The sequence below is a fragment of the Malania oleifera genome, chromosome 3, assembly GCF_029873635.1.
Source record: "Malania oleifera isolate guangnan ecotype guangnan chromosome 3, ASM2987363v1, whole genome shotgun sequence".
NCBI classification, from domain to species: domain Eukaryota; kingdom Viridiplantae; phylum Streptophyta; class Magnoliopsida; order Santalales; family Ximeniaceae; genus Malania; species Malania oleifera.
This window is the reverse complement of record NC_080419.1, coordinates 87,081,053-87,107,734: the sequence shown is the minus strand read 5'-3', so window position 1 is coordinate 87,107,734 and position 26,682 is coordinate 87,081,053. Positions and strand designations below refer to the sequence as shown.

General features: G+C 35.4%; 1 protein-coding gene across 1 annotated transcript; it reads right to left on the bottom strand.

The window, feature by feature from the left end:
* Positions 1 to 21,000: 21,000 nt before the first annotated feature.
* LOC131152423 (uncharacterized) lies at positions 21,001 to 26,196 on the bottom strand. The gene is made up of 3 exons (XM_058104299.1): positions 25,799 to 26,196; positions 21,679 to 21,737; positions 21,001 to 21,577 (listed from the first exon to the last, which is right to left on the bottom strand). Exons 1-3 carry the CDS (start codon positions 25,916 to 25,918, stop codon positions 21,208 to 21,210), a joined length of 549 nt encoding a protein of 182 aa, XP_057960282.1. The 5' UTR covers positions 25,919 to 26,196; the 3' UTR covers positions 21,001 to 21,207.
* Between the last annotated feature and the right edge of the window lie 486 nt (positions 26,197 to 26,682).

Sequence of the window (26,682 nt, the reverse complement as noted above, 5' to 3'; positions counted from 1 at the left end):
CAATTTGAATATATTCGTGTTTCAAAATTGCTAGGCAAAATGACCAAAGAGAATAATGATTTGACAAAGAAATGTGAAAATTGGTCAAAATTATTTAATATGGCAAAAACCTATTATGCCTCTATTTTAAAAGAAAAGGATACTACTATTGTTGAGCTTGAAAGAAAATTGGAGGATAGCTCCAAAATTATTTTTAAATTCACCAAGGGCAAAGAAAATTTTGAAAAATTACTTGGTGCCCAAAGAAACTCCTTAAGTAAAGAGGGTCTTGGTTTTAATGGTATTGAAAATGTTAGACGACCTAATCTTTACCTAGGACATTTTATATGTGAGTCAAAATCTCATATTCCTCCTAAAGAACCTAAGTGTAAATTGAAATGTTTTAAATGTAAACAGATTGGTCACATTCAATTTGATTGTCCACTTAGAAATAAGCATGCTAAAATTAGGAAGGTATGGGTAGTTAAGGGAGATCCTGCTACTAACCCCCGTGGACCTAACAAAATTTGGGGACCAGCATCAGTCACTTATCTTATTTTGCAGGTATGCCTAAGATCGTCCTCCTCCAAGGACCGGTGGTACTTAGATAGTGGGTGCTCACGGCACATGACCAGCGACAATGGCAAATTCACTTCAATTGTTCCCAAGGATGGAGGCTATGTGACATTTGGCGATAATGTCAAAGGACGCATCATCATGGTAGGTAAGGTTGGTAAGGATTCCTCTCTTACTATTGATAATGTTCTACTGGTTGATGGACTAAAGCATAATCTACTTAGCATAAGTCAGTTATGTGACATTGGATATAAAGTATCTTTTGAAAATGACAAATGCATAGTAGAAAATAAAACAGATCAAAAAGTGTTTTTTACTGCAAATAGACATGAAAATGTTTATACTACCTCTCTTGATAATCTAGCTTCACAACAAGTGACATGTTTTTCTGCTACAAATGAAGTTAGTTAGTTATGGCATAGGCGTTTAGCACATGCTAGCATGGATTTACTGTCTAAACTTGTTAGAAAAGAGCTAGGTAAAGGCTTGCCTAAGATGTCTTTTGAAAAGGATAAAATATGTTATGCATGTCAAATGGGTAAGCAAACAAAATCTAGTTTTAAGAAAAAGAAATTCATACCTACTACTAGACCCTTGGAGTTGCTTCGCCTAGATTTATTTGGACCTAATTTTGTACAAAGTCTTGGTAGTAAATTTTATGCTTTTGTAATTGTGGGTGATTTTTCTAGATTCACATGGGTGTTATTTCTTGCACATAAAAATGAATCATGTGAACAACTCACCAAACTTTGCAAGAGAATTCAAAATGAAAAAGGATATAAAATCACTCACATAAGAAGTGATGAAGGCACAGAATTCAAAAATGAAAGCATAGAAAAATATTGTGACTTAGAGGGCATATCACATAACTTCTCAGCACCTAGGACACTTCAACAAAATGGTGGTGTAGAAAGAAAAAATAGGTCACTGCAAGAAATGGGTAGAACTATGTTGAATGAGCATAACTTACCTAAATATTTTTGGGCTGAGGCTATTAATACTGCATGCTATGTTATGAATAGGGTGTTGATTAGACCGTCAATTAATAAAACCCCTTATGAATTATGGAACAATCATAAGCCTAATATTTCCTATTTTCATATGTTTGGTTGTAAATGCTTTGTGCTTAGAGATAATGAGCATCTAGTAAAATTTGACTCTAAATTTGATGAAGGCATCTTCCTAGGTTTTGCACTTAATACTAAAGTATATAGGGTTTTCAATAAAAGAACGTTAACTGTGATTGAATTTATTCATGTTGTGTTTGATGAGTCTAATCAATTTTCTAATAAAGATGATGAAGTTGATATTGATATTAGAAAATGCTTGGAGAAAATGTCAATTGAAAACAATGCAAGTGAAAATCAAGAAGCAACTAAAAAATCACTTGAAGATAATGAAAATGGAAATCAAGAGTTTCCTAGAGATTGTAAATTCATTAGAAATCATCCTATAGATCAAATCATAGGTGAACCATTCCGTGGAGTAGCCACAAGATCCTCCTTGAGAAATATAGTGAATCATTCTGCTTTCTTATCCAAAGAAGAAGCTAAAAATATTAAAGAAGCCATAGAAGATAAGTCTTGGGTGATGTCTATGCAAGAAGAACTTAATCAATTTGAAAGAAGCAAAGTGTGGACCTTAGTTCCTAGGCCTAATGAGCACACCATCATTGGAACTAAATGGGTATGTAGAAATAAGAAAGATGAGAATGGGATAGTAACTAGGAATAAAGTTAGACTAGTTGCCCAAGGGTATAACCAATAGGAAGGGATTAACTTTGATGAAACATATACTCCTGTTGCTAGATTAGAAGTCATTCATATGTTACTTGCCTTTGCCGCTTTTAAAAATTTTAAATTGTTTTAAATGGATGTTAAAAGCCCTTTTCTGAATGGCTACATAAATGAAGAGGTATACGTAGAACAACCACCCAGTTTTGAAAATCATAAATATCTTGATCATGTTTATCGGTTGTCTAAAGTCTTGTATGGATTGAAACAAGCTCCTAGAGCTTGGTATGAGAGGTTTAGTGGTTTTCTACTAGAAAATGGGTTTACCTATGGCAAAATTGACACTACACTCTTCATCAAATCCAAAAATGATGATATGCTCATTGTTCAAATCTATGTGGATGATATCATTTTTGGAGCAACTAATGATGAGTTGTGTAATGAGTTTGCCAAATGCATGCAAAGTGAGTTTGAAATGAGCATGATGGGTGAACTCAATTTCTTCTTAGGTCTACAAATTAAGCAAGCTAATCATGGAACTTTCATATGCCAATCTAAATACATTAGGGACTTATTAAAGGAATTTAATATAGAAGATTGTAAAATTCTTGGTACACCTATAAACTCTTCTATATTGCTTGATAAATATGAGCAAGGAATCCTCGTTGACGTAAAATTATATCGTGGCATGATTGGAAGTCTCCTATATCTCACTGCTAGTAGGCCCGACATTATGTTTAGTGTATGTATGTGTACTAGGTTTCAAGCTGCTCCTAAGGAATCTCATCTAAAAGCTGTTAAACGAATCCTTAGGTATCTAGTTGGGACTATTGAATTAGGATTGTTGTACCCTAAGCATACTACCTTTGAGATTGTTAGTTACACTGATGCTGACTTTGCCGATAGTAAGATTGATAGAAAAAGCACTAGCGGCACTTGTCATTACTTAGGACAATCTCTTGTTTCTTGGTTCTCCAAGAAACAAAACTCAGCTGCCTTATCCACATCCGAAGCTGAATATATTGCAGTTGGAAGTTGTTGTGCCCAAACTCTTTACATGAAACAACAACTTGTGGATTTTGGGTTGCACTATGAAACAATATCGATTAAATGTGATAATACTAGTGCAATCAACATCTCTAAAAATCCTATCTCACATTCACGAACTAAACACATTGAGATTAGACAACATTTTCTTTGTGATCATGTGCAAAAAGGAGATGTGGCTCTTGAGTTTGTATGCACTAATGAATAGTGGGCTGACATATTCACTAAACCACTACCTGAGGATAGGTTCATACAAATTAGACGTGAATTAGGCTTAATGCATAGTAGAGAAGCTTCCTAAACTTTTATGTCTCATATCTTGCATAATTTTAGGAGGAGCTCTCTCATGGGAACTTTTCAAGTCTTAGCAATTAATTCTACTGTTGACTTATCTTCTTGCTTGAGACTTTATGAAAAGTTCATTGTATGCACAAGTTCATATTTTTGTCACATGCCTATATTGTTTATCATCTGTGTTGCATAACTTGTCCAATTCATGTTCATATTGCTATTTTATTTGTTGTAATTGGACCATACTAAACTGTTTGAGTAGTTGTGGATAAATTGTTAAGAAATTTAAAACTCAAACATGTTACGTTTATACAGATTTTTTTTTTTTTTTTTGAAAAGTCCGATTTACAAACGGCACTCTGCCGAAATTTTTCAAAAATCTTTCCAAAAATCATCATGCATAAATGTAATAATCACCCATTGCCTAGAATTTCAATTCAAATAACCATTTTTGCTGTTGCCAAAAGGGGGAGATGGAAAGGGGGAAAATATAATGGGCTTGTTTAAATAAATTGGATGCATATTGTGAAAGGGAGCCTTTTTAGGCTTAACCATATATTTTTGCCAATCATATTTGTCATCATCAAAAAGGGGGAGAATGTTGATCTTATAGGTTACACCTCGGTTTTGATAATGACAAATACTCTTGTATTTAATAAATATCTTGTTCATGTGCAAGTATATATTAGCTGATACATTCATGGCATGTGATAGCTTAGAGCTTGAAGACCAATTCAAGTTTACCAGTTATAATATATATTTTCAATACTAAAATTGGTCTGTAATAGTAATTAGGATATTTGGTTTGTAATAAGCACACACATCATATGTATGGTTTATTTTGTAAGCTCAAACCAAAAAGTGACCGTAGAATGACCATAGGGCTTTCCCTTCGGTCGACCTTCGATCGACCGACACCGGACTTTTTCGGTGTCTTAGTTTTGGACATAAATGACCATAGGACACACACATTTGCACTTGCATGTATTAGGCACTTGAATAGGGTTGATATGATTTGAAACGGGACCGAAATGCACACTTGGTGCACTTTCGATCGACCGAACTAGGTCTGGGTCAATAGTTGACCAAGGCCCTGGTCAACCAAATCAGGTAGTTGAAAAAGCCCCAGTCGACCGAAACCTCCCTGGGTCAACATTTGACCAAGGTCCTGGTCGACCGAACCAAGTAGTTCAAAAACTCCTAGTCGACCGAAACCCCCTGAGGTCAAATATTTGATCATTTGGTCGACCGAGCGGAAATTGTACACCAACTACCTAGTTAACCGAGGGTCCTTGGGAGAAATCCCAGTGGTTTAGTCGATCGAACCAACCAGTTCAAATTGGCCCGGTCGACTAAACCTCGAAAAATTGAAAAATCGCCCTCTGCTGGTCGACCGAGTCCTTAGTTCAAAATTCCCTTGGTCGACCAAACCATATGAGTCCTGGTCGACCGAAACTGATCTGATCGATTGGACCTCTCGGGTTGCCCTAATTTTTACCGCGGTTAAATATTTTTTAAACATGATTAAAATGGTTTAAATGTCATTAAACTTTTCCAATAATTCCTAATAAGTCCCCAACGGTCAAAAATCATAGGGCGTCTATATATACTCCTTCATTTGGGAAAATTAGACATATGATTAGCATTTAAAATCTAAATATTTTCTCTCAAGAAAAACTCTCACCTCTACTCCTACTATCTCAAAAACCACTCATACTTACTCTCTCCCATTGCCAAAAGCCTTTGTAAGTTGATTGAGTGATTGTGTTGATAGGTTTGCTCTCATTCTTTGATTGTTTGAATCGATTTTCTTGAGAGCATTACTTAAGGATTCTTAGGGGGGACTTTTCTCATAAGCCTATCCTAAGAAGACTTTGGTAAGCTTCTGAGTATTGCATTTTCATTGCAATATCTTAGAAAGCTTTGTATTTGTTTTTGGCTTGCAAAAATATTTTCAAACCTACTCAAATATCTTGTGGAATCTTCATTGTATCATTTGTGAAAAGATATTTGTGTTTGTTACATTAGACTTTGTGGTAATATTTATTCAAGTATATATCATTTGCTGAATACAAATATTATCTATTTTGCAATCCAAGCTGTTGACCTTACGTGTTACACCCTGTTTTGATTATGACAAATACTCAAGTATTTAATGATTGCCAAGTTGATGTGTAGGTTTATCTTGGCAGTATCCTATGATGGCACTCGGAGACCCGGAGGAAAACGAAGACCTTGAAGACCCTTGATATAATTGATTTGTTGTAATTTATATTCGGGTCTGTAATATTTAAGTAGGAAATGTCTGTAATAGTAATTAGGGCATTCGGGTTGTAATAAGCTCACACACACATCACATGCATGATTTAATCTGTAAGCTCAAACCGAACCATAGAAAGACCTTAGGGTGAACCCTCGGTCGACCGAAGGTCGATCGACACCGGACTTTTTCGGTGATTTCAAATTAGACCCCAAGTGACCTTAGGACACACACATATGCACATATGTTTATTAGGCACTTGAAATAGACTTATTTGGGTCAATTTGGGACCGAATTGCACACTTTGTGCACCTTCGGTTGACCGACCATTTCAGTTCAAATTGGTCCGGTCGACCGAAACCGGTCCGGGTCAACTATTTGACCCTGGCCCGGTCGACCGAGCCCTTATAGGTCATTTGACCTCGGTCGACCGAACCACATGGGAGTCAACTATTTGACCCCCCGGTCGACCGACCACTTTTGTACTCCAACAACTCGGTCGACCGAAGCGCCTCGGGAGAATTCCCAACAACTCGGTCGACCGAGCCGTGCAGTTCAAAAAGGCCTCGGTCGACCGAAACTCGGAGATTTCAAAAATCGCTCTTACCCGGTCGACCGACCCCTTAGTTCAAAATGCCCTCGGTCGACCGAGCTACTTGAGTCCCGGTCGACCGAGCTACTTTTGGTCGACCGGACCTCTCGGGTTGCCCTGATTTTTTTACCGCGATTAAATTTTTTAAACAGGGTTAAATTTTCTTAAGTGTCATTAAACTTTTCTAATAATACCCTATAGGTCCCCAACGGTCATATTTTCTCCCTTGCCTATATATATGTCTTCATTTGCAAAGATTAGAGGTATTAGCCACTTTGATTAGGGAAATCCTTTGAAAAACCAAAACCCTATAATACTCATTTCCAAGCCCTATTCACTCATGCTTACCTTCTTCGATCTCTCAAGCCCTCTGTAAGTCGATTGAGTGTGTTTATTTAGTAAGGTTTGCTCTCCCATTCATATTTGATTGTTGTATTATCTTTGAGAGCTAAACCCTAAGTATTCTTAGGGGACTTTATTAATAAGTCTATCCTAAGAATACTTTGATAGATCTTCTAAGATTTGCACCTCCATTGCAACATCTTAAGAAGATTGTATTTGTATTTTGGTTGCAAAACATTTTCAAATATCTACTGTGTTATTAATCTTGAAAATATTTGATGAGATATTTGCTTGTGTGATAAAATCTTTGTTGCAATACTCGTTAACTCATATATCTCTTGCTGAATACAAAGATTGAATATCCTTTTGCAAACCAAACTTATACGTTGCTAGAGCTTCATATACATATGTGTATTGAGAAAACTTGTTGATTGAAATATATGAAGTTTGGATGATATCTTTGTTTGAGCACTTAGATTGAATATCCTGTGATACAAAGATCATTTAGGTTTGCACTCTCACGTACGCATTACACTGATAGTAAATCTATTTAAGAGTTGACATCTTAGACCACACTGAGCTTACAAATTATTTCATATTTGTGGTGTATATTATTGCGCGAATTTGGGTACATATCTGCTTTACTTGAAAGCATAATCATTGTACCATTTCATTGTAATACACTTTGGTTGTATTTCCAGGCACGGGCCTGAAAAGGTAGACTAGCCCTGGAATAGTCCCGGATTGGCTTAGACCCGGTTAGGAAAGCTAGGTGCGTCGTCCTGTTAAGGCGTGTAGGTTGAGGTCAGCCCTGTGTTAATTTGACCTGGTTAAGGTTGAAGTCAGCCCTGTGTTAATTTGACCTGGTTAAGGTTGAGGTCAGCCCTGTGTTAATTTGACCTGGTTGTAAACGGTGCCGCTCCACCCTTAAGTGAGCTATTAGTGGAATCCTCTAGCTTGCGAGCTTGAGGCGGGGACGTAGGCGCGGTTGGCCGAACCCCGATAACATATCTTGTGTTCATTTATATTTTCGCACTTTATATTTACCGCACATGTATGTTATGGGTGAATGATGCGTATGACTTAAATTTCACATTATACTTATCTACGCATTTGGAAATTGAATAGGCATACCCTAGGTTGTGTATATACTACTATTTATCCAGTTCAACCTAGGTGATAAATTTTAAAATTCCAATTCACCCCCCCTCTTGGGAATACACAAATTCTAACACAAGCATATACATATTCACATGATTGAGATATTCTACTGATTGACATTATTGAGGCTTGCTTGATATTCTGTGTGAACAAGTTTGATTAAATATTCTGAAATACACAGATTGTTATTGATACTCTCACGTACTCACTACACTGATAGAAAATATATTTGAGAGTTGAATTATTTAGACCACAATGAGCTTACATTTTAAATCATCGGTGGTGTTTGTGATTGTGCGCATTTGTGGTACAAATTTGCTTTACGTGAAAGCACCCCTTTTGTACCTTTTGATTGTATATCTAAGAGATTCCAGGCATGGCCTGAGAGGACGGTATTCTAGCCCAGTAAGGATTGGTGTAAAGGTTGAGATCAACCCTGTGTTAATTGACCTGGTTTGTATAGGTGCCGCTCCACCCATTTAAGTGAGCAAGTTATTGTAATAATCCTTGTACTGGTTACCCAAGGCAAGGACGTAGGCAGTTGGACGAACCTTGATAACATATCTATGTGTCACGCTTCTCTTTACTGCTTTCTGGTGCTTATGTAATATATTAAACTGCTTTACTTAATTTTTGATATTACTTGCACTAGATTAACCATAGGGTTGTGAACATACTGTTGTTAGAAGGAATACCTAGGAGATAAAGTTTAAAAATATCAATTCAGCCCCCCTCTTGGGATCACGGTAAAACTAACACTGATACTTGTTGGCGAGAACTGGAGTTTGACGTCGGAGATCATGTATTCCTGAAGATGGCACCACTAAAAGGTGTTATGAGGTTCAAGAGGAATGGTAAGTTGAGCCCTAGGTACATTGGACCATTCGAGATTCTTGAAAGAGTGGGTCCAATTGCCTATCAGTTGGCATTACCACCAGTCCTATCTAGGATTCATGACGTATTCCACATTTCTATGCTAAGGAAATACGTCGCAGACCCCTCCTATGTCATCAGATATGAAGCACTGGAGTTAGGTGATACTTTAGCTTATGAGAAAGTGCCAGTGCAGATTCTTGACTAGAAAGAACAGGAGCTACGCACGAAGAAGATTCCACTGGTAAAAGTTTTGTGGTGCAACCATGCCATTGAGGAGGCTTCTTGGGAGCTAGATTATCGGATGTTCCAGAAATATCCACACTTATTCAGTAGAGCTGAGAGTTGAACTAGTCAAGTGAAAGGAATAATATTGTATATTTTTATTTGTATAGTGTAACGTAAGATAAATAGGATTTTTAATTTTGAAATATGAATGGTCTTGGGAGAATTTGGGAAAAGTTGTAATCTCCTAAAACCCTCATTGTAACCACAATATTCCTCTGCCATAAGTGAAGGTAATTAATAAAATTGGGATGTTTCTCTCTAAGGAGGGAAAACTGATGAATAAGCAAATTTTGAGACGAAATTTTTATAAGGAGGGGAGAATGTAATAATCCCAAAAAAATTTATAGAAGATTAGCAGAGTGATTCCCAAAAAAATAATAATTAATTAATTAAATTTAAAGGAAAAATAAAAAGAAAAAAATAATTAAATTTATTTTTATTTTTATTAATAAAATATATTATTATTAATATTAATTAAATATTATTATTATTATTATTATTATTATTATTATTATTATTATTATCTTTTTCTTCTTCTTCTTTGCCCGAAGCTTCTTTTTGGAAGCTTCAAGTTTTGGTAGGGAGGAAGAGTCGCAGAGACCTCTCCCCCTGAAGGTTCACTGTTACTCTTCATTTCTCTCTCCCTTTCTCCTTGATTTCGTGACGGACTTTTGCTCAATCGAAGATCGGAAGATACTGCTGAACTCCATTATCTGCTGCCGTCATTTCTACCAGAGCGGATCGGTGGTAGGAGCGGCGTAGACGTATCTCCTGGAGTACGCCAATTTTTCCTTTTTCTTTAATTTCTTACAAATTATAAGTCCAATCGACGAACGGAGACCACCACGAGAATCTAGGGATGATTCTTTATAAGTCTAGTGGGACGAAATTTTTGTGGGGTTGTCGTGGGCAAAACCCCAAATTTGGGGTACGGGGGTTATTAAGGGGTTTATTTTTAATTAATTAGGATTAATTTAGAAATGCTAAAATGTTGAGCATCTAGGGTTGAAGTAGGAATTCTGAAATTTAGGACCTCGGTGAGTACCGTGGGTGTAATTTTGGGACCCACAGGCAAAATTTAAAAAATTAAGTGGGACTATTAAATGTTAGTTTAAATATTAATTTTAGGTATATGGAGCTTAGGAAAGGTTAGGTGGGCATTATTTTGGAGAAATAGATTAATTAATTTGAGGAAAATGTAAATTTCAGGAGTTGAATTTCGAGTGCCAAAGGCGTAGGATTTGGGGTTCTAGAGAAACTCTTAGTAAGTCAAGTAAGGGGAATAAATTATAGTATTATTTTTAGAATTACTATTTAAATTAATATGTGAAAATGTGCTTATGGTATTTTGTTTGAAAATTATTATGATATAAATATCAGATAAATTGTGTGACATTTGAGTGATTTTAAATTGTGATATTTTGGAGTGTGAAAATAATATGTTATGAATATTAGATGAAAACTGTGTGACACATGACATGTGTTGAAAAATGTGAAATATAATAATGGGTATTTTCTAAGAAAATATTGAAATGAGAATGATTAATGCGATTAGTGAAAAATAATGAAATGTGGCATTTATTTGTAAGTGGAAATTATTTGCATGAGAAATTAGTTTGTACAAATTATTGATATGAGTATTTTGGGAAATTGTGAAAAATACGTGAGATATGATATATGTTATTACGAGATGATGAAATATGTATAGAAAATGATAATAATATTTATATTGAACTAAATTGTGATATACTAGAATATGATTAATGAAATGCTAATACCACATAATGATTATGAGTATGTGGTAGTGAACCCTAATGGATGGTTATGATATTGAGCACGGTACCATTGCTAGTGGTGTTAGTGCAACCACACGGACTCTTGGAGCGTGTGGCATGACAGTCGACTGAGCCATTTTGTAGGGTTGTTGGACTCCCTGAGTTCGAATCAGGGTTATAGGCCGGCCAGTCGTACTACAGATGCGATATGTGATATGATATTTTATCTAACCGGGTCGGCCAACTACGGTTAGATCCAGCCTTCGGGCCGCACAACCTTGACCATGGAGGGAAGCATGGCATGGATAGAATGATCCTCAAGGTGGTCATGAGTTACAAACGCGATGTTGGTATTTGATACCAAGGATACTCATGTGCCGAAAAGTAAAATGATTTTGAAAAGTGAAAGAATGATAGAATTGGCTAAAATGAGAAATGAAAGAAAGAATGAAAATTAGAAATAAAGAATGTTAAATATGATAAATGAATTGTGTGAATTAATGACATAAATAATTAAGGCGAAGTGAAAGTCTCCGCCTGAGGGCTTACTAAGCAAGGTGAGTGCCCTGATTGGTATCAAAGGTGGTCATACCTAGCTACATAACGTGTTAGGGCAGAGGGAAGCTACCTATATGGGTGGGTAATCTTCCCTATTCTCGGGAACTTCTCGGATATATATGTGTTGAAATTATTGAGTTTAAGAAATGGTTTTAAAGCTTATAAAAGCTTGTGTTGTATATCTATATGAGTGAGAATGTGTATGTCAATGTATTTTCTCCGATGAAACGATGATTTGAAAAGTAAATTGTATTATAATTGAACTCATATGGCCACACACTGTAAATAATTTATTCCTTCTTATTGAAACGTGTCTCACCCAAATTATCTAAATTTTTCAGGGGACAAAGATAGGTCAGGCGATAGAACTCTGTGACCATTGGGTGCTGAGACCCTAACATACAGGGTGAGTTTCTAGACTAGGGGAGGTGTAATTCTCCTAGTGTTGAGTAGTTTCTGAGTTTGTGATATGATGTGTATGTGTGTGTGTAGATACTCTGGGTATTGTATTCTGAATGATATAAATATACTGTCTTCCGCTGTTAGATTTTATAAATAAAATGACTTTTTATCTAGTACCCAATTTGGGTCGAGTTGTATGAATGTTAGTAGAGTCGTTAACGTGGCCGATTTGTGGATGTTATTGATGACTTGTAAATTATTTATTTATTATTATTTTTGAAAAAAAAATTGTACAAAAATCGAGGCATCACACTCATACCTTGATCCATGCTTCCTAGTGAATATCATTGAGTTGTGTTTCTATCTCATAACCTTACGTTTCCTTGTACTTTTCTTAATTTGATGGAAAAGTAGCACAAGCTTCCTAGGATGAGATAGGACCAACCCTAACCACCTTTATATAATAATCACTTTCATCAAGTGATTAATTAACATTCATAACTTATCATAGTTATGACTCCTCAAATTCCAAAAAGTCATTAGAAATCATTATTGTAAATAGACTCTTCATATTGGTGAAACCAAATTATTATAACATTATTATATTTAAAAATCTTTCATATCATGTAAATAAATATAATCATAATTTAAAACCTTTCATATTACTTAAATAAATATAATTATAATTTTATTTGAGACAATTTATTTATGTCTTACAGACATTAATATTGCATTTGAAAAAAGCAAAACCATTGCTGCTACTGCTGCCATTGGATCTCATCATCGCTCTTAGGTTTCCTTACATATATAATTAAATTCTAATGTTTCCCTAACACATTTCATCATTATGCTTGTCCTTGTCCTTAATTATATGAGTTAAAAACTTAAAAACCAGTGATTACACAATTGAAAAAAAAAAAATAGTTGCTCACCAGGCTTACAACTAATAGATACGAGGTCCAAGCCAAATACCAAGACAAAAAAAAAAAAAGCAATGGTATGGCTAGTCTCCGACTCTCCCCATTCAGTCGCTCCAAGCCACTCAACAATCATATAGGCCAAGTTATTCCTATCCTCTCAAGCTTGCAGACAGTGACCACTTCCGGAGGGTTGCTACCCAATTAGGATTTGCTTTTGAGTTCCTCTTCTCATATAGAAACTGGTCTAGGTATTTTAACACTTGATCTTCCATTTTTTTTTTTTGGTTGTAGATGAATATAGTAGAATCACATTCAAAGAATAGGTGGTTTCTGTCTTTATCACCGTGGAGGCAGAATAAGCTAACAGGCTGCAGTGATTTCCCCTACCAAGGGTTAGTTGTGTATTCCAAGTAGCGGCCCATGTTGGAATATTGCTTCAAGGATTGAACAGTTGGAGCTAAAATCTAAGGCTAAGTTAGAAGAGGAGCAGTTGAGTTAGTTAACATTGTTTTTTTAGTTATCATAGATTGCCAAGTTGTTATTTTTTCTCTTTCTTGTTTCTTGTGTTGTAAAATTACAACCATGTATTCTGTATTTTGTATTGAATAAAACGTAAATTTCAGCAAATACAAAGCTTGACATGGTATCAGAGCATACTTTCCTTCCGCAATTTTTCAAGAAAACCACAAGAGTTCTGTTTTCTTTTCTTTAACAATCTTTCCATAGCCTTTGCATTTATCTCCAAATTCTGCTCAATACGAATATTCAAAAAAGTCTGCAGCTGAATAGAGAAGCTGATGAAAGACATTTCTCGGCATTGTTCTCATATCAAATTGCATTTCTCGGCATTGTTCTTATATTAGAGAAGCTGAACAGTGAATATTGAATTGGCATTGTCTCTGGTTTTACAAGGAACGATTTTTGTTCTCCAAATTTTATTTTTCTTTACATTTCTTGGAATAATTTCAGAAATGACTTCTGCTGAAAATTCTACCAGCTCTCATACTTCTCATTGCGTGATCAACCCTTGGGATGATTCATCCAGTCCATATTACTTGCATCCAAGTGATAATCCTGGTACATCACTTGTTTTGAGATCTTTAATGGTGATAATTGTATCGCATGGAGTAGATCAATTACCATTGCTCTAACAATAAAAAATAATGCAACATTCATTGATGGTTCAATTCTTGCTCCTCCTATAAATCAATGTTCTCTCCATACTGCATGGCTACGTGCAAATAATCTAGTTCTCTCATGGTTAATGAATTCCATTTCCAAGGAAATAAGGAATAGTCTTCTTTATGTTACATCTGTTGTTGATCTTTGGAACGAGCTGAAAACAAGATACTTACGAAGCGATGGTCCGAGAGTCTTCCACCTTGAAAAATCGCTAAGTTTCCATTACTCAGGGCTCTTTATCAATTATTGAGTATTGTAATTCTTTCAAATCATTATGGGATGAGTATGTTAACTACCAACCATTTCCTACGTGTAGCTATGGCAAAATGGCAACTTGTACCTGCAACCTGTTTGATTTATTGCTGGTTAGACAGCAATCTGATTATGTGTTAAAGTTTTTGATTGCGCTGAATGATTCCTATGCTCCAATTCGAAGTCAATTACTTATGGTTTCACCATTACCGATCATGGAAAAAGTATTTTCTTTCTACTTCAAGAAGAAAATCAAAGACAACTAAACAATGTTGTCAATAATAATACTCATGCTTTGATTGCCAAACAAAATACTTAACCATATGTTCCTTCAAAATTTTCCGAGGACAAACAAAAAAGACCTTTATACTGCACTCATTGTGGATATAATGGTCATACAATAGAAAAATGTTTTCAGCTTCATGGTTACCCTCTTGGTTGGACTGGACCAAAAGGAATGAGGAAACCACCCACTACTCATGCTACTGTAACAACATCTGAGGTTTCTACTCAACATAGTAACGAAGATCAAAAGTTTTCTTTTACTTATGAGGAATTCAATAAATTGTTAGCACTTGCAAATTCTACTTCATCTCCAATATCCACTCAAACACCTTCACCTGCTGTCAACATTGTTGCTTCTCAATTTTTTGGTAATCTCTCAAATTTTTGTTACTCTGCCTCTTCATCTTTACAAAATGTATCCTCATGGATTCTGGATATAGGTGCAACAGACCACATGGCATGTTCACCACTATTATATTCTTTTCCTCCTAAACAAATCAATGTTTCCATAAATTTACCAAATGGGAATTCTGTTCCAACTTCACACATTAGCAAAATTTGTCTTTCAAACACACTTTCTTTACATGATGTTTTATGTGTTCCTAGTTTTTCATTCAATTTACTGTCTGTTTCTAAACTAACAAAGCAATCTAATATTTGTGCTTCTTTCTTTGACTCCCATTGCCTTTTACAGGACCAATCAACAAAAAAGATGATTGAGATTGCATTTGAAAAACATGGAATGTACCACTTATCTCAAGCTACTTAAAAGGCTGCTTCTCACAACCAAACCATGTTTCATTCTTCCTCCTTAGCTTCAGCCATTACTCAAACTCAGTTAGATACTTGGCATTACAAACTTGGCCATGTTTCTAATTCAAGATTACCCTTTCTTAAACAACTGGACTCATCCATATCTTTCAAATCTACAAATGTTTGTGATGTATGTCATTTAGAAAAACAAAGAAAGCTTTCATTTCCTATATCTCAAACCTGTTCAAATAAAAAGTTTGATTTGATTCATTGTGATATATGGGGTCCTTTCAATGTTGTTTCTTATTTTTGTTTCAAATATTTTCTTACTATAATTGATGACTATACACGTTGCACTTGGGTTTACATGCTCAAGATGAAATATGAAGTTTCTTTTATCCTTAAAATTTTTTGCAAAATGATAATAACCCAATTCAGTGTTCCTATCAAAACAATACGATCAGATAATGGTCCTGAATTCCTTTTTACTCAATTTTATAGTGACAATGGCATTATACATCAAAGAAGTTGTGTAGAAACTCCTCAACAAAATGGAGTTGTGGAAATAAAACATCAACATTTATTAAACACTGCCAGGATTTTACTGTTTCAAGCAAACATGCCTTTAATTTTTTGGAGTGACTGTGTATTAACAATAGCTGATATCATAAACAGAATTCCTACTCCTCTTCTCAACAACAAAACACCATTCGAAATGTTATTTGATAAACTACCTAATCTTTCTCACCTCAAAGTGTTTGGTTGTCTTTGTTTTGCATCAACACTTACAACTCATAGACATAAATTTGATCCACGAGCTATCAAATGTCTTTTCTTGGGTTATCCCTCAGCTATCAAAGGCTACAAATTAATGGATCTTAATACTAATAAGATTTTCATTTCAAGAAATGTAGTCTTTTCTGAAAATATTTTTCCTTTCAAGGCTTTTCCATCTAATCCTGACACTCATATTTTTTTTATTTCCTCCTACATCTTCTACCTCAGATTTCTATTCTAATTCTTCAGATATTTCTTCTAATCAACATCTATCATCATCTTAACACCTCATCTCAGATCAACATCCTTCACACCATAAAACTGATCAGCATCTTTCACACCATCAACCTTCTTTGACCAATGAACATATCCCAAATATTATTTTACCACAACTTAGAAAGTCTTCAAGAATTAAACAAAAGCCAAGTTACTTGCAGGATTTTTATTGTGGTACTGCTTCACAAGTTCCAATTGCAACTCCCTCATCTACTATTGCTGATTGCTCTCCTAATAAAGGTATTTCATATCCCATATCTGATTTTCTTTCTACAAATCGATTGTCTTCTTTTCATAAAGCCTTTTTAGTATCTCTTTCAGCCTCCACAGAACCCAAAACTTACAAATTGGCTGCTCAAATTCCTAAATGGCAAGTTGCAATGTAAAATGAAATAAATGTCTTAGAATTAAATAAAACTTGGGAACTTGTTACTCTTCCTAAAGATAAACAGACCATTGGTTGTAAGTGGGTTTTTCGAATCAAGTATAAAGCAAATGGATCTATTGAGAGGCACAAAGCTAGATTGGTAGCTAAAGGCTATACTCAACAAGAAGGATTGGATTTTTTTGACACTTTTTCTCCTGTAGCAAAGATAACTTCCATTCGGCTGTTGCTTGCTATAGTTGCTATTAAGCATTGGCATCTTCATCAATTAGATGTTAATAATGCTTTCTTACATGGTGATTTGCATGAAGAAGTTTATATGGATTTGCCCCCTGGTTTGGTTGTCAAGGGAGAAAATAAAGTTTGCAAACTTTTAAAGAGTTTATATGGTTTGAAGCAAGCTTATAGGCAATGGTTTGCTAAACTATCCACAACATTACTTGCTTATGGTTTTATTCAAGGTAGCTCTGATTGTTCTTTGTTTATCAAGAAATCTACATCATCTTTCATAGTTTTACTAGTCTATGTAGATGATATTCTTGTGGCTAGTGATAGTTCACTTGAAATACAGCTACTTAAGTCTTTTTTACATGACAAATTTACCATTAAATATTTGGGGGAACTTAAATATTTTCTTGGCTTGGAGATTGCAAGATCTAAAACTGGTATATCTCTTTGCCAAAGGAAATTTGTTCTCGATATGCTTGAACAAGCTGGAGTTCTTGGTGCAAAACCTACAGCTTTTTCCATGGATTCAAACTTAAAACGCACTACTTCTGATTCTGCTTTATGTGAGGATCTTTTAGCCTATAAAAGACTGGTTGCAAAATTGTTGTATTTAACTTTAACTAGACCTGATCTTGCATTTTCAATCCAAGTTCTCAGTTAGTTTTTGGCCAAACCTGCTGTAAGTCATTTCCAAGCTGCCATTCAAGTTCTCAGGTACCTAAAAGCTACTCCTGGTCAAGGATTATTCTTTCCAACTTCATCAGAATTGCAGCTCAAAGCTTTCTCTGATAGTGATTGGGCAGGTTGTATTGATACTCGAAGAAGTGTCACTGGTTTTGCTGTCTTCTTGGGTGATTCCCTAATTTCCTGGAAGAGCAAAAAGCAAGCAACTATCAGCAGATCCTCTGTTGAAACTGAATACAGGGCACTTGCCTCAACAACTTGTGAAATTCAATGGCTTCTTTATGCACTACATGATTTGTCTATTCCCCATCATCACCCAGTTTTGGCTTATATTGATAGTAAATCAGCATTATCCATTGCTACCAACCCAGTTCAACATGAGAGAACCAAGCATATACAGATCGACTGTGTCATCTTATTAGAGAAAAACTACAACAAAATATAATAAAATTGTTCCATGTTCCTTCACGATTGCAATTGGCAAACATTTTCACTAAGCCTTTCAGTTCTCTTCCATTTCATCATAGTTTTCCCAAGATGAATATTCAAAATATACATATTCATCTTGAGGGGGGGTGTTGGAATATTGCTTCAAGGATTGAACAGCTGGAGCTAAAATCTAAGGTTAAGTTAGAAGAGGAGCAGCTGAGTTAGTTAATATTGTTTTTTTAGTTATCATAGATAGTCAAGTTGTTATTTTTTCTCTTTCTTGTTTCTTGTGTTGTATAAATACAACCATGTATTCTGTATTTTATATTGAATAAAAAGTAAATTTTAGCAAATACAAAGCTTGACAGCCCACTTAGAAAGTGTGTTATCATGATTTTATATTACACGTGTATTAAGAAAATTTTAACCATATGATACAAGGATGATTTAGATTTCAACCTTCTAAAATAATTTTTATGAGGTGAAATTGTAAGGTCTATCAGGCCAGATCCAAGCAAAATGGGTATATCCACCTCTGAATGACTGAAGAATCTAAAGAGATGCTGGTATAATATAGGGCCTTTCTTTCCAAAATGAAGAATACCTTCCTGGAGTTCTAATGATATGCTTGAAACTATGTGGCCTCCAAACAAGTATCAAAATTATTTGTGATAATGAGAACATATGTTTTAAACAAAAAAATAAGTGTTCTTGTTGATGAATGACTTGCATTCTGGAAAGTGGAAACAAAAGGCAAGTTCATACTTGAAAACAGCTACAATATACTGCACAAACCCAAAAAAGGAGTAGGAAAAAAGCTATAGTGCAAGGCTGAAGGCAACCTCAGGTTCTATCATCTTCAACGTTTGGAGGACTTGAGAGCCTTCAATTCATGAATCACTCATACTATAAGCAATTTTGACACATTTCAAAATCAACTCACATTGACACTTGGAGGCATGATTAATTAACATTAAACAATCTGATAAGCCCCTAAAAAAATCAACAACACATTGAAATATCAACAAATAAAAACCAGTACATGCATCAAACAAAATACACAACAAATCAAAAATCAACTTCCATCTTGAAACTCAATACTTTATGGTTTTTTGAGCTAAACCGGTGAATCAACATATAAACTCTTTATACAGAAACTCATTCAAGATTAAAGTCAACTAATATATTATGTACTGGAGAGCCAAATCATTGAAAAAATTGATTTTGATTACTGTTTATCCTAGAAACTCATCTTTGCGAAGAAAAGCCCTAATTTCTCAATGTGCCTGAAATGCACCACTTCTAATCAGATTTCGAGAAGTTCGTCTCTGCAAAGAGAAGCTGGGGATGGTCAGGGATGAGAGAAGATGGGGGAGTATCGGGGAGAGTTGGGATGGCAGTGGAGGGTATCCTACTTTAGGTTAGAATCAACATTCCTCCATTTTAATAATGGAATCCTTATTCTCACTTTTAGTGGGAATGAGCATTCTAAGGGAATGAGTATTCTCACTTTGAAAAATATAATCAAACATGAGAATGGAAATAAAATGTTGGGAGTCATCATTCCATTCTATTTCATCACATTATTGTATCTTTGTAAGTCGTAGGGAGGAAAAGAAAACCTAGAGAGTTACAAGTGAAAACTGAAAAGAGAAAATAAAGAGACATGCAGTAGCCAATAAAGTCACTCCTCTAACCCTCTGCTATCCATAATTAGAAGGAAAATGCTGAAGGAAGCAAGCCCATGATGACATGAGCCAACTTGGCATAGCACTGATCTAATCAGAAGGATTCTAATGCCATGCTACATGGCACACCAAGAGACACAAACTCAAAGTATAACATTCATAGATATAGATGTTTGCACATACAAAGCCTTCCCTAAAATTTTCTTTAAATTTAACTTGAACTTATGGAATGAAGGTAGCCTTATTATTCAAACATTTCCACAACTCCGTGGGATTCAAAATTTAAGCCAACACTCTCTACTATCACAATCTTAAGTAGATATATATATGCCCCCAGGGCTGAGCTCAGTTGGCAAGGGCGGACTCCGAGGTTGCCTTTCACGAGGTCAGGCATAATGCCACCCCGGGTTCGATTCCTGCGGCAGGCTCCTGAATATTTACCCTCTCCGTGGGCTGTGGGGCCGGCTGCACGGGACGTGGGATTAGTCACTGGCCGGTGCGACGGACCGTAAAACGGACGTCGTTGACGGTAGGTGGATACCCGGGATGAACCCAAAATATATAAGGTAAAGATAAATAAAACCTAGATTGTGTATGATTTGTAGAATAGAATTAAGAATAAGAATAGTGTAACAAAAATTTGAATAAAAAACATGATAAAATTAAATAATAAATTTGTTTCCATTCCATCCAATTCCATTTCATTCCTACGTACCAAGTATTTAGCATAATGACCATATTTGAACCTCGAAAGGTTCGCGAGAAGTACTTTTAAATGCTCCCTTTGAGAGATGAACAAGAGAAAATCGAAGAGATTTTAAAGATCTGAGAGGAAGTTGATATGGTGGAAGGGATTTTGAGGCCAAAATTCACAAGAACTCAAAAACAATCAAACAAAAACAAATCTCCAAAAGAGTGCAAATTCCAACACTTGCACACACACTGAAAACTACCGCTAAGTATCTTCCCTTCTACTGTAATTAAAGAGCACACTGTCTCTCCAATCCTTGAGGCAACTGTCTACACAAGAAGGCTGAGCTCAAATCCCGGGCATGGGGACTTGACCCATCCTCTTTCTTTTAAGCAGCCAAAGGTGCAAAACCATTTGGATCCTGGGCCGCGGCTATCCTTAGTATGGTCATTTGGAGAAAGAAATAAAAATTGCACATCAAGTACAGAATAAGGCCACAACAATTACATCCATCCTACAGTGGGATGCATAGCAATATGCCATGACCTGCCAAAAGAAAGGCCAGGAAAACGCTGTCAAAGGCAATATACATAATATTATAGAGCTGTAGAACTAGAAATAATCTCAGACAGGATCTCTTGCAACTAGTATCTCAAATTTCTCTATGCAGATAGGCAAGTTGAATGCTTTCCCTCACAATACTAGGGCTCCTACTTTCCTGAATTCCCAACCCCAAGAAAGCAAGACTAATTGAAAACAAAATAAAAAAGTTTCAATCTCTCATTTCCTCTTCTTTGCCGCTGGCTGACGAATCTCCTCTTCATCCTCTTCTTCCTCTTCATCTTCCTCTTCCTCTTCCTCTTCCTCTTCCCCATCATCTTCATCATCATCCTCATCTTCTTCATCATTATCCTCATCTTCACTTCCGTCAGCATCATTGGCCTCAGGGTCACCCTCAGGATCCCCTTCATCCTCATCATTCTTTCCATGCTCAGCATCTTGATCTTCAGCACCATCATCCTCTTGATCATCAGCACCATCATCCTCATCCTCATCCTCATCCTCATCCTCATCATCATCTTCAGTTCCACTGGCATCTTTGTTCTCAGGAATAGGTTGCTTCACTGAGTGAAGCTCCAGTATAGAAACCCTGAAAAGGGAGAAAAAAAAAAATGCTCCCAAAAAATTTTCACCATTTCTAAGCAATAAAGAAAAGAACACAAATACAGCAAAAGAAATCATGTCACTGACCAATCAAAAGTGACAGGCTCTCTGGGGAACATATCCATGCCATATGGAAAAGACAGCACCTGAAACAACACCAAAAATGAATTAACATACCACGTTAATAAATGTGCTGGTGCATGTGTGTGCATGTAAGAGAGAGAGAGAGAGAGAGAGAGAGAGAGAGAGAGAGAGAGAGAGAGAGAGAGAGGAAAACTATTGCACAGGATGCAGCAGCAAGGCATATTAAGGAAAATTCCGAGGAGGGATGGGCAATATATACTAAAAACACCCATACGCATCTCCTTTAACAAGTGAAATCAATTTCTCAATATCCTATAATTGATATTCGACTGCAAGCAAGCTCTAAGTCCTGCTAAAATATTTAAATTTACTTTACCCTGCCTTGAAATTGCTTCGGACAAAACTTTCCCCCCAGTCCCCCCAACACCCATATGCACCTCCTTTAACAAGTGAAATCAATTTCTCAATATCCTAGAATTGATATTCAACTGCAAGCAAGTTAAAAAAAAAGCGAGCTCTAAGTCCCACTAAAATATTAAAATTTACTTTACCCTGCCTTGAAATTACTTTGGACAAAACCTTTCCCTCGCCCAACCCCCCCCCCCCCCCCCAAAAAAATAAAAAAGGGAAAAAAAAAAAAAAACATGCGCAGCACATATATATGATGAGAAAAAGAAAAGCACACACATACACACACACAACAACAACAACTACTAGGAAGTCTAAATGGTTAATGCATGACCATAACAGAAACCCTCTCCAATGATCAAAGTAGTTCCTTGACTAATAGAAAATAGGGATGGGCCAGTAACCTTGCTCTAGATCACATTGTTTAGTATCCACTCTCCCAACTCCGGTGCTTTTAGTAATCACAATGGTGTTGACATCCAAAAGAAAAAAAAAAAATCTATGCAGTACTAATTTTACTGATTCAAATTACGTTCTGTTTAGATCAAGATTTTTGTTGAAGGAAAGGAAAAGAAATTAAGAGGGAAATTCATTTTGCATTGTATTTTCTCTCTATTAGAAATGAAAATTTGTTCTAATATTATTAAAAATTAAGAAAAAACAACTGTCAATCATGTATGGAATCATATGTTTGTTCATTGATTTTCCATATATGTCACTTTTGTCACTTTGATAACCAAAGGAGAAAAAGTAAATTCGTTCACATTTTCCTTTCCTTTCCCCAATATTTTTTAAGTTCCAAACAGGGCCTCAGAGAGAATAAGGGAAGGAAACCACAATCACTTCTAAAAAGGACATTAATAAAAAAAAACTCTTACAACATAACATAATGGTTCTTTCGTTTGATTTGAGTATAACAATCTTTGTTAAATGCCATAAAGAAAGAAATAAGAAAAACATAAACTTTAACTATTAGTGAGGATAATGTTTGGGTTGAAGTCTTCAATACTCTGTTTGAATGCTAGAATAACACTAAGGCTGGAATATAATCAAGGTAGGAACAGAATTGAGGTAAGAATGGAATGTAGCTCAGAACACAATTGCAAGAACAGAATGGAAAAATGCCCAATTCCAGAAATGTCCTTAATGGAACTTTAATAAAGCCTCACTTTCTTTAAAATAATATTTATTTTAATAAATTAAATAATCAAAACATAATGTGAGATGCCAGCCATGGACGCGAGAATACCATGAACAGCAACCATACTTTCATATTTACAGATGTGCTGAAAAAATAAAGCATTACATGGCCGGTGACGATAAATGTATCACTCTCCTCCTTCATAAATTTTATATTCAATGCCTATTGCCATTGCCAAGTTAGCCATCACAATGCGTTCAATTTTTTGCAATCAATTGCTGATTACAATTCCTTCATGAACATTGTTACTGCTGCCTTACACGTTTGGCTGTGTAGATACTTTCCAAGTTTAAACCAATCCCATCTTAACATCAGTTAGTCCTTGACTAGATCTGTTATGTTCAGAATCATGTGTATAAATTGATTCATATATTCATTAGATTCAGGGGGTGATAGATTCAGCAATGATTCGTTTGTTTTTTGACTCTCTAGAAAGATTCAAATTTATTTGGTGGGGAATCGATAGGAATTGAGATATTCAAATTGTGAATCATAAACAACTATGCTTACATCGCATGCCCCCATCTAATCTTCTTCATAAAAATTGTTAGTATCACCTTTACAAGTTGAAAAGAAAAAATGAGAGAATCCAAAAAATAATAAAAAGAAATGATGTTGCCGTGGACATCAGCAACTGTGGGTGCCCATGAAGAATTTTAAAGAAGAGAGATTGGTGCACAAATGATCACAAGGGAGTTGCAAGCAGATGAGAGAAAGAGATGGATTTCCTAAGCATAGACTTGGAGTTGTATTAATTATTAGAGGTCATATTGGTCTTGTAAAATATAGGCTGGAATGGAACAAGATTCCCATGAACAAGAGATAACATTACAGTTCAGTTAAATGGGGAATTGTCGTTTCACCCTCATTTACAGTAACCCAATGGCAGGATGGGAATTAAGGCCTGAATGCTATTGTATTCCGACCCTAATTTTTTTGGCGAAGGGAAATATATTAACAGAATAACATAGTAAGAGAGATGAAAAGGATGTCCCTCAAAAAAACAAAAGAAAAGATATAAACAATTATAAGAACACACTAAGAGAAATATCATTAAACTGAAGGGAAAGGTTTACAAGAACAAGAGGAATACATGGAACTCTTACAAGAGAATTCGACCTGCCCTCCAATCCAGTTTGCAGGTCGGGCAGTGCCATTCCCCGAGAAAAACCCAAAAGAATGAGTCCAAAAAGAGGCACAAAACATAACTCTATTTCATAACAAACTAGGAAAAGTTGTGCAGTCCTTGAAGATTCTCAAGTTCCTCACAATCCAGAGGGTCCACAAGGTAACAAATCCCATGCATCTACATAAAGCCCTACTCTTTTTGGATTTTCCAAAACCCCAATACCTCACTTGTAGGAAATCCCCCACAACTCGCAGAGTCACCCAAGCTTTAACCGAAACACTAGCAAAAGATATGCGTGTTATATCGTGCAATCAAATTTCTATCCTCCCATGGCCTTCATGATGCTAAATAGATTCAATCTGTACTCACTTCCTACAAAACTAGCAACTGTTTCATTATGTTAGTTCCAATGAACATAGGATTAATCGTAAGCTGTTGTTTTAGAATGCAAAAACAAATGAAATGTAGATCCATTTGATTCATGTGAGAATATACACATTGTTCAAAATTTTTTCGTCCTCAATTTTAAGCATTATTTTTTTCTGAATCTTCTCATTCTTCAAATTAAAATAATGATGCTAAAAAAATTATCTAATAAATGCTTTATAAAAAAAATTGATGCATATTCTTGGGGGAAAAAATTATTTGCATTCAATCCACTCGTGTAGTGATCACCATGTAATATGTGGCAAAAAATAACATATAACATAAATTAAATCAAAGCAAACCAGAGGAACCTGTTCCAGAAAAGCAATCTCATCTGAAGACTAATCATCAAAGGACAAGCTAGGCTTATATTCACCAGAAGAAAGCAAATGAATAATTGTTATATATCATATTCCCTTCTCCTTGGTACATAGAAATATGACATAATAAATTCAGCTAGCCCTCGTGAGCTTATTGGCTCCATTAAATTTCACTTCTCACTTCTCCAATACATATATATTTAAAAAAAAAGGTAATTAAAATAATTAGTATAAAAAAACCTGAAATTACGTTTCATTGCATCTCCTCTGCTTTTTTGTTGGCAAGGAATGATTACCTTCGGCCACTAACCCACTATAAAGAAACTAGTATAAAATTGGATTAATGGATTCCGCATACCCTGTCGCAGTCTAATCAGCGAAAGGAAAACACTGCCTCAAAAGAAAAATGGAATTAATCTACAAAAATAAGAGTTGAACATACTCGCATACAGCAACAATAACATCTACTATTACCATTACGACAATAAAGTCAGTAAAAACCACTATAGCACTACAAACACGAAAGCAGACAGAGACAGGAACAGCTAAACCCTAGCCTTCAGAAAGCATCAAAACACAGCAACAAGATACATTGAACAGCCGCAAACTGTGCAAGAGACAGAAAGAGGAGAATTATACTGTGATGAGAAGAGAAGCCAGAGTTCTCGCAGCAACAATGGCAGTCTCAGCAGCTACAGCTTCCATTACAGAGCTCACAAACCTCTCCGCGAGACACTTTTCTGAGCAGAAGCCCTCCATATCCAAATTCTCCGGAGAGAGAACCAAAAAAGGACAGAGAGAAACAAGGAAAGAGAGACTACAAACCAAGGAAGTACGAAGGTTCCATAACCCTAGGATTTTTCACTTTTGGGGAAGGTTTATCAATTTTTGTTGACTCAGTCTCTAGGGTTCTGGGGGATACGCTGTTAATTACAGGGCAGGGGCATTATTGGCAGCGTGGCGACATTTTAGGAAGGTCTCGAATCATGCGGATGCAAATGTTAAGATGACAGGATTCTGTCGTGGGAAACAATGACAGACAGCATCAACACGACAACTTAGGTGCCGTTTAGAACTAATTTTTTTGTTTTTGTTTTTATTATTAGTTTTTGAAAAAAACATAATATTAGATTTATGTTTTTTAGTTTTTGAGATAATTTTTTAATATTTTAATATTTATAGTTAGTTTTTTTGGATTATATAATTTGTGTTCTATAAAATTTAATTAATATTAAATTAAAATAATCATGTGAATTTCAAATTTAATGGAAATAGTAATATCCATAAATTTTCTTTAAATTTTGCAAAAAAATAAATTTTTTATCATTTTTAATGGTTGTGTACTGTAAATTATTTTTAGGGCACTAAAAAGCGAGTTTAAAATTATAATTATTAAATAAAAGAAGTATAATTATTTTTATTTTTATTATAATTAGTAAACACATATATACTATGACAATAAAGTAAAAAATATGCCCCCAGGGCTGAGCTCAGTTGGCAGGGCGGACTCCAGGGGTTGCCTT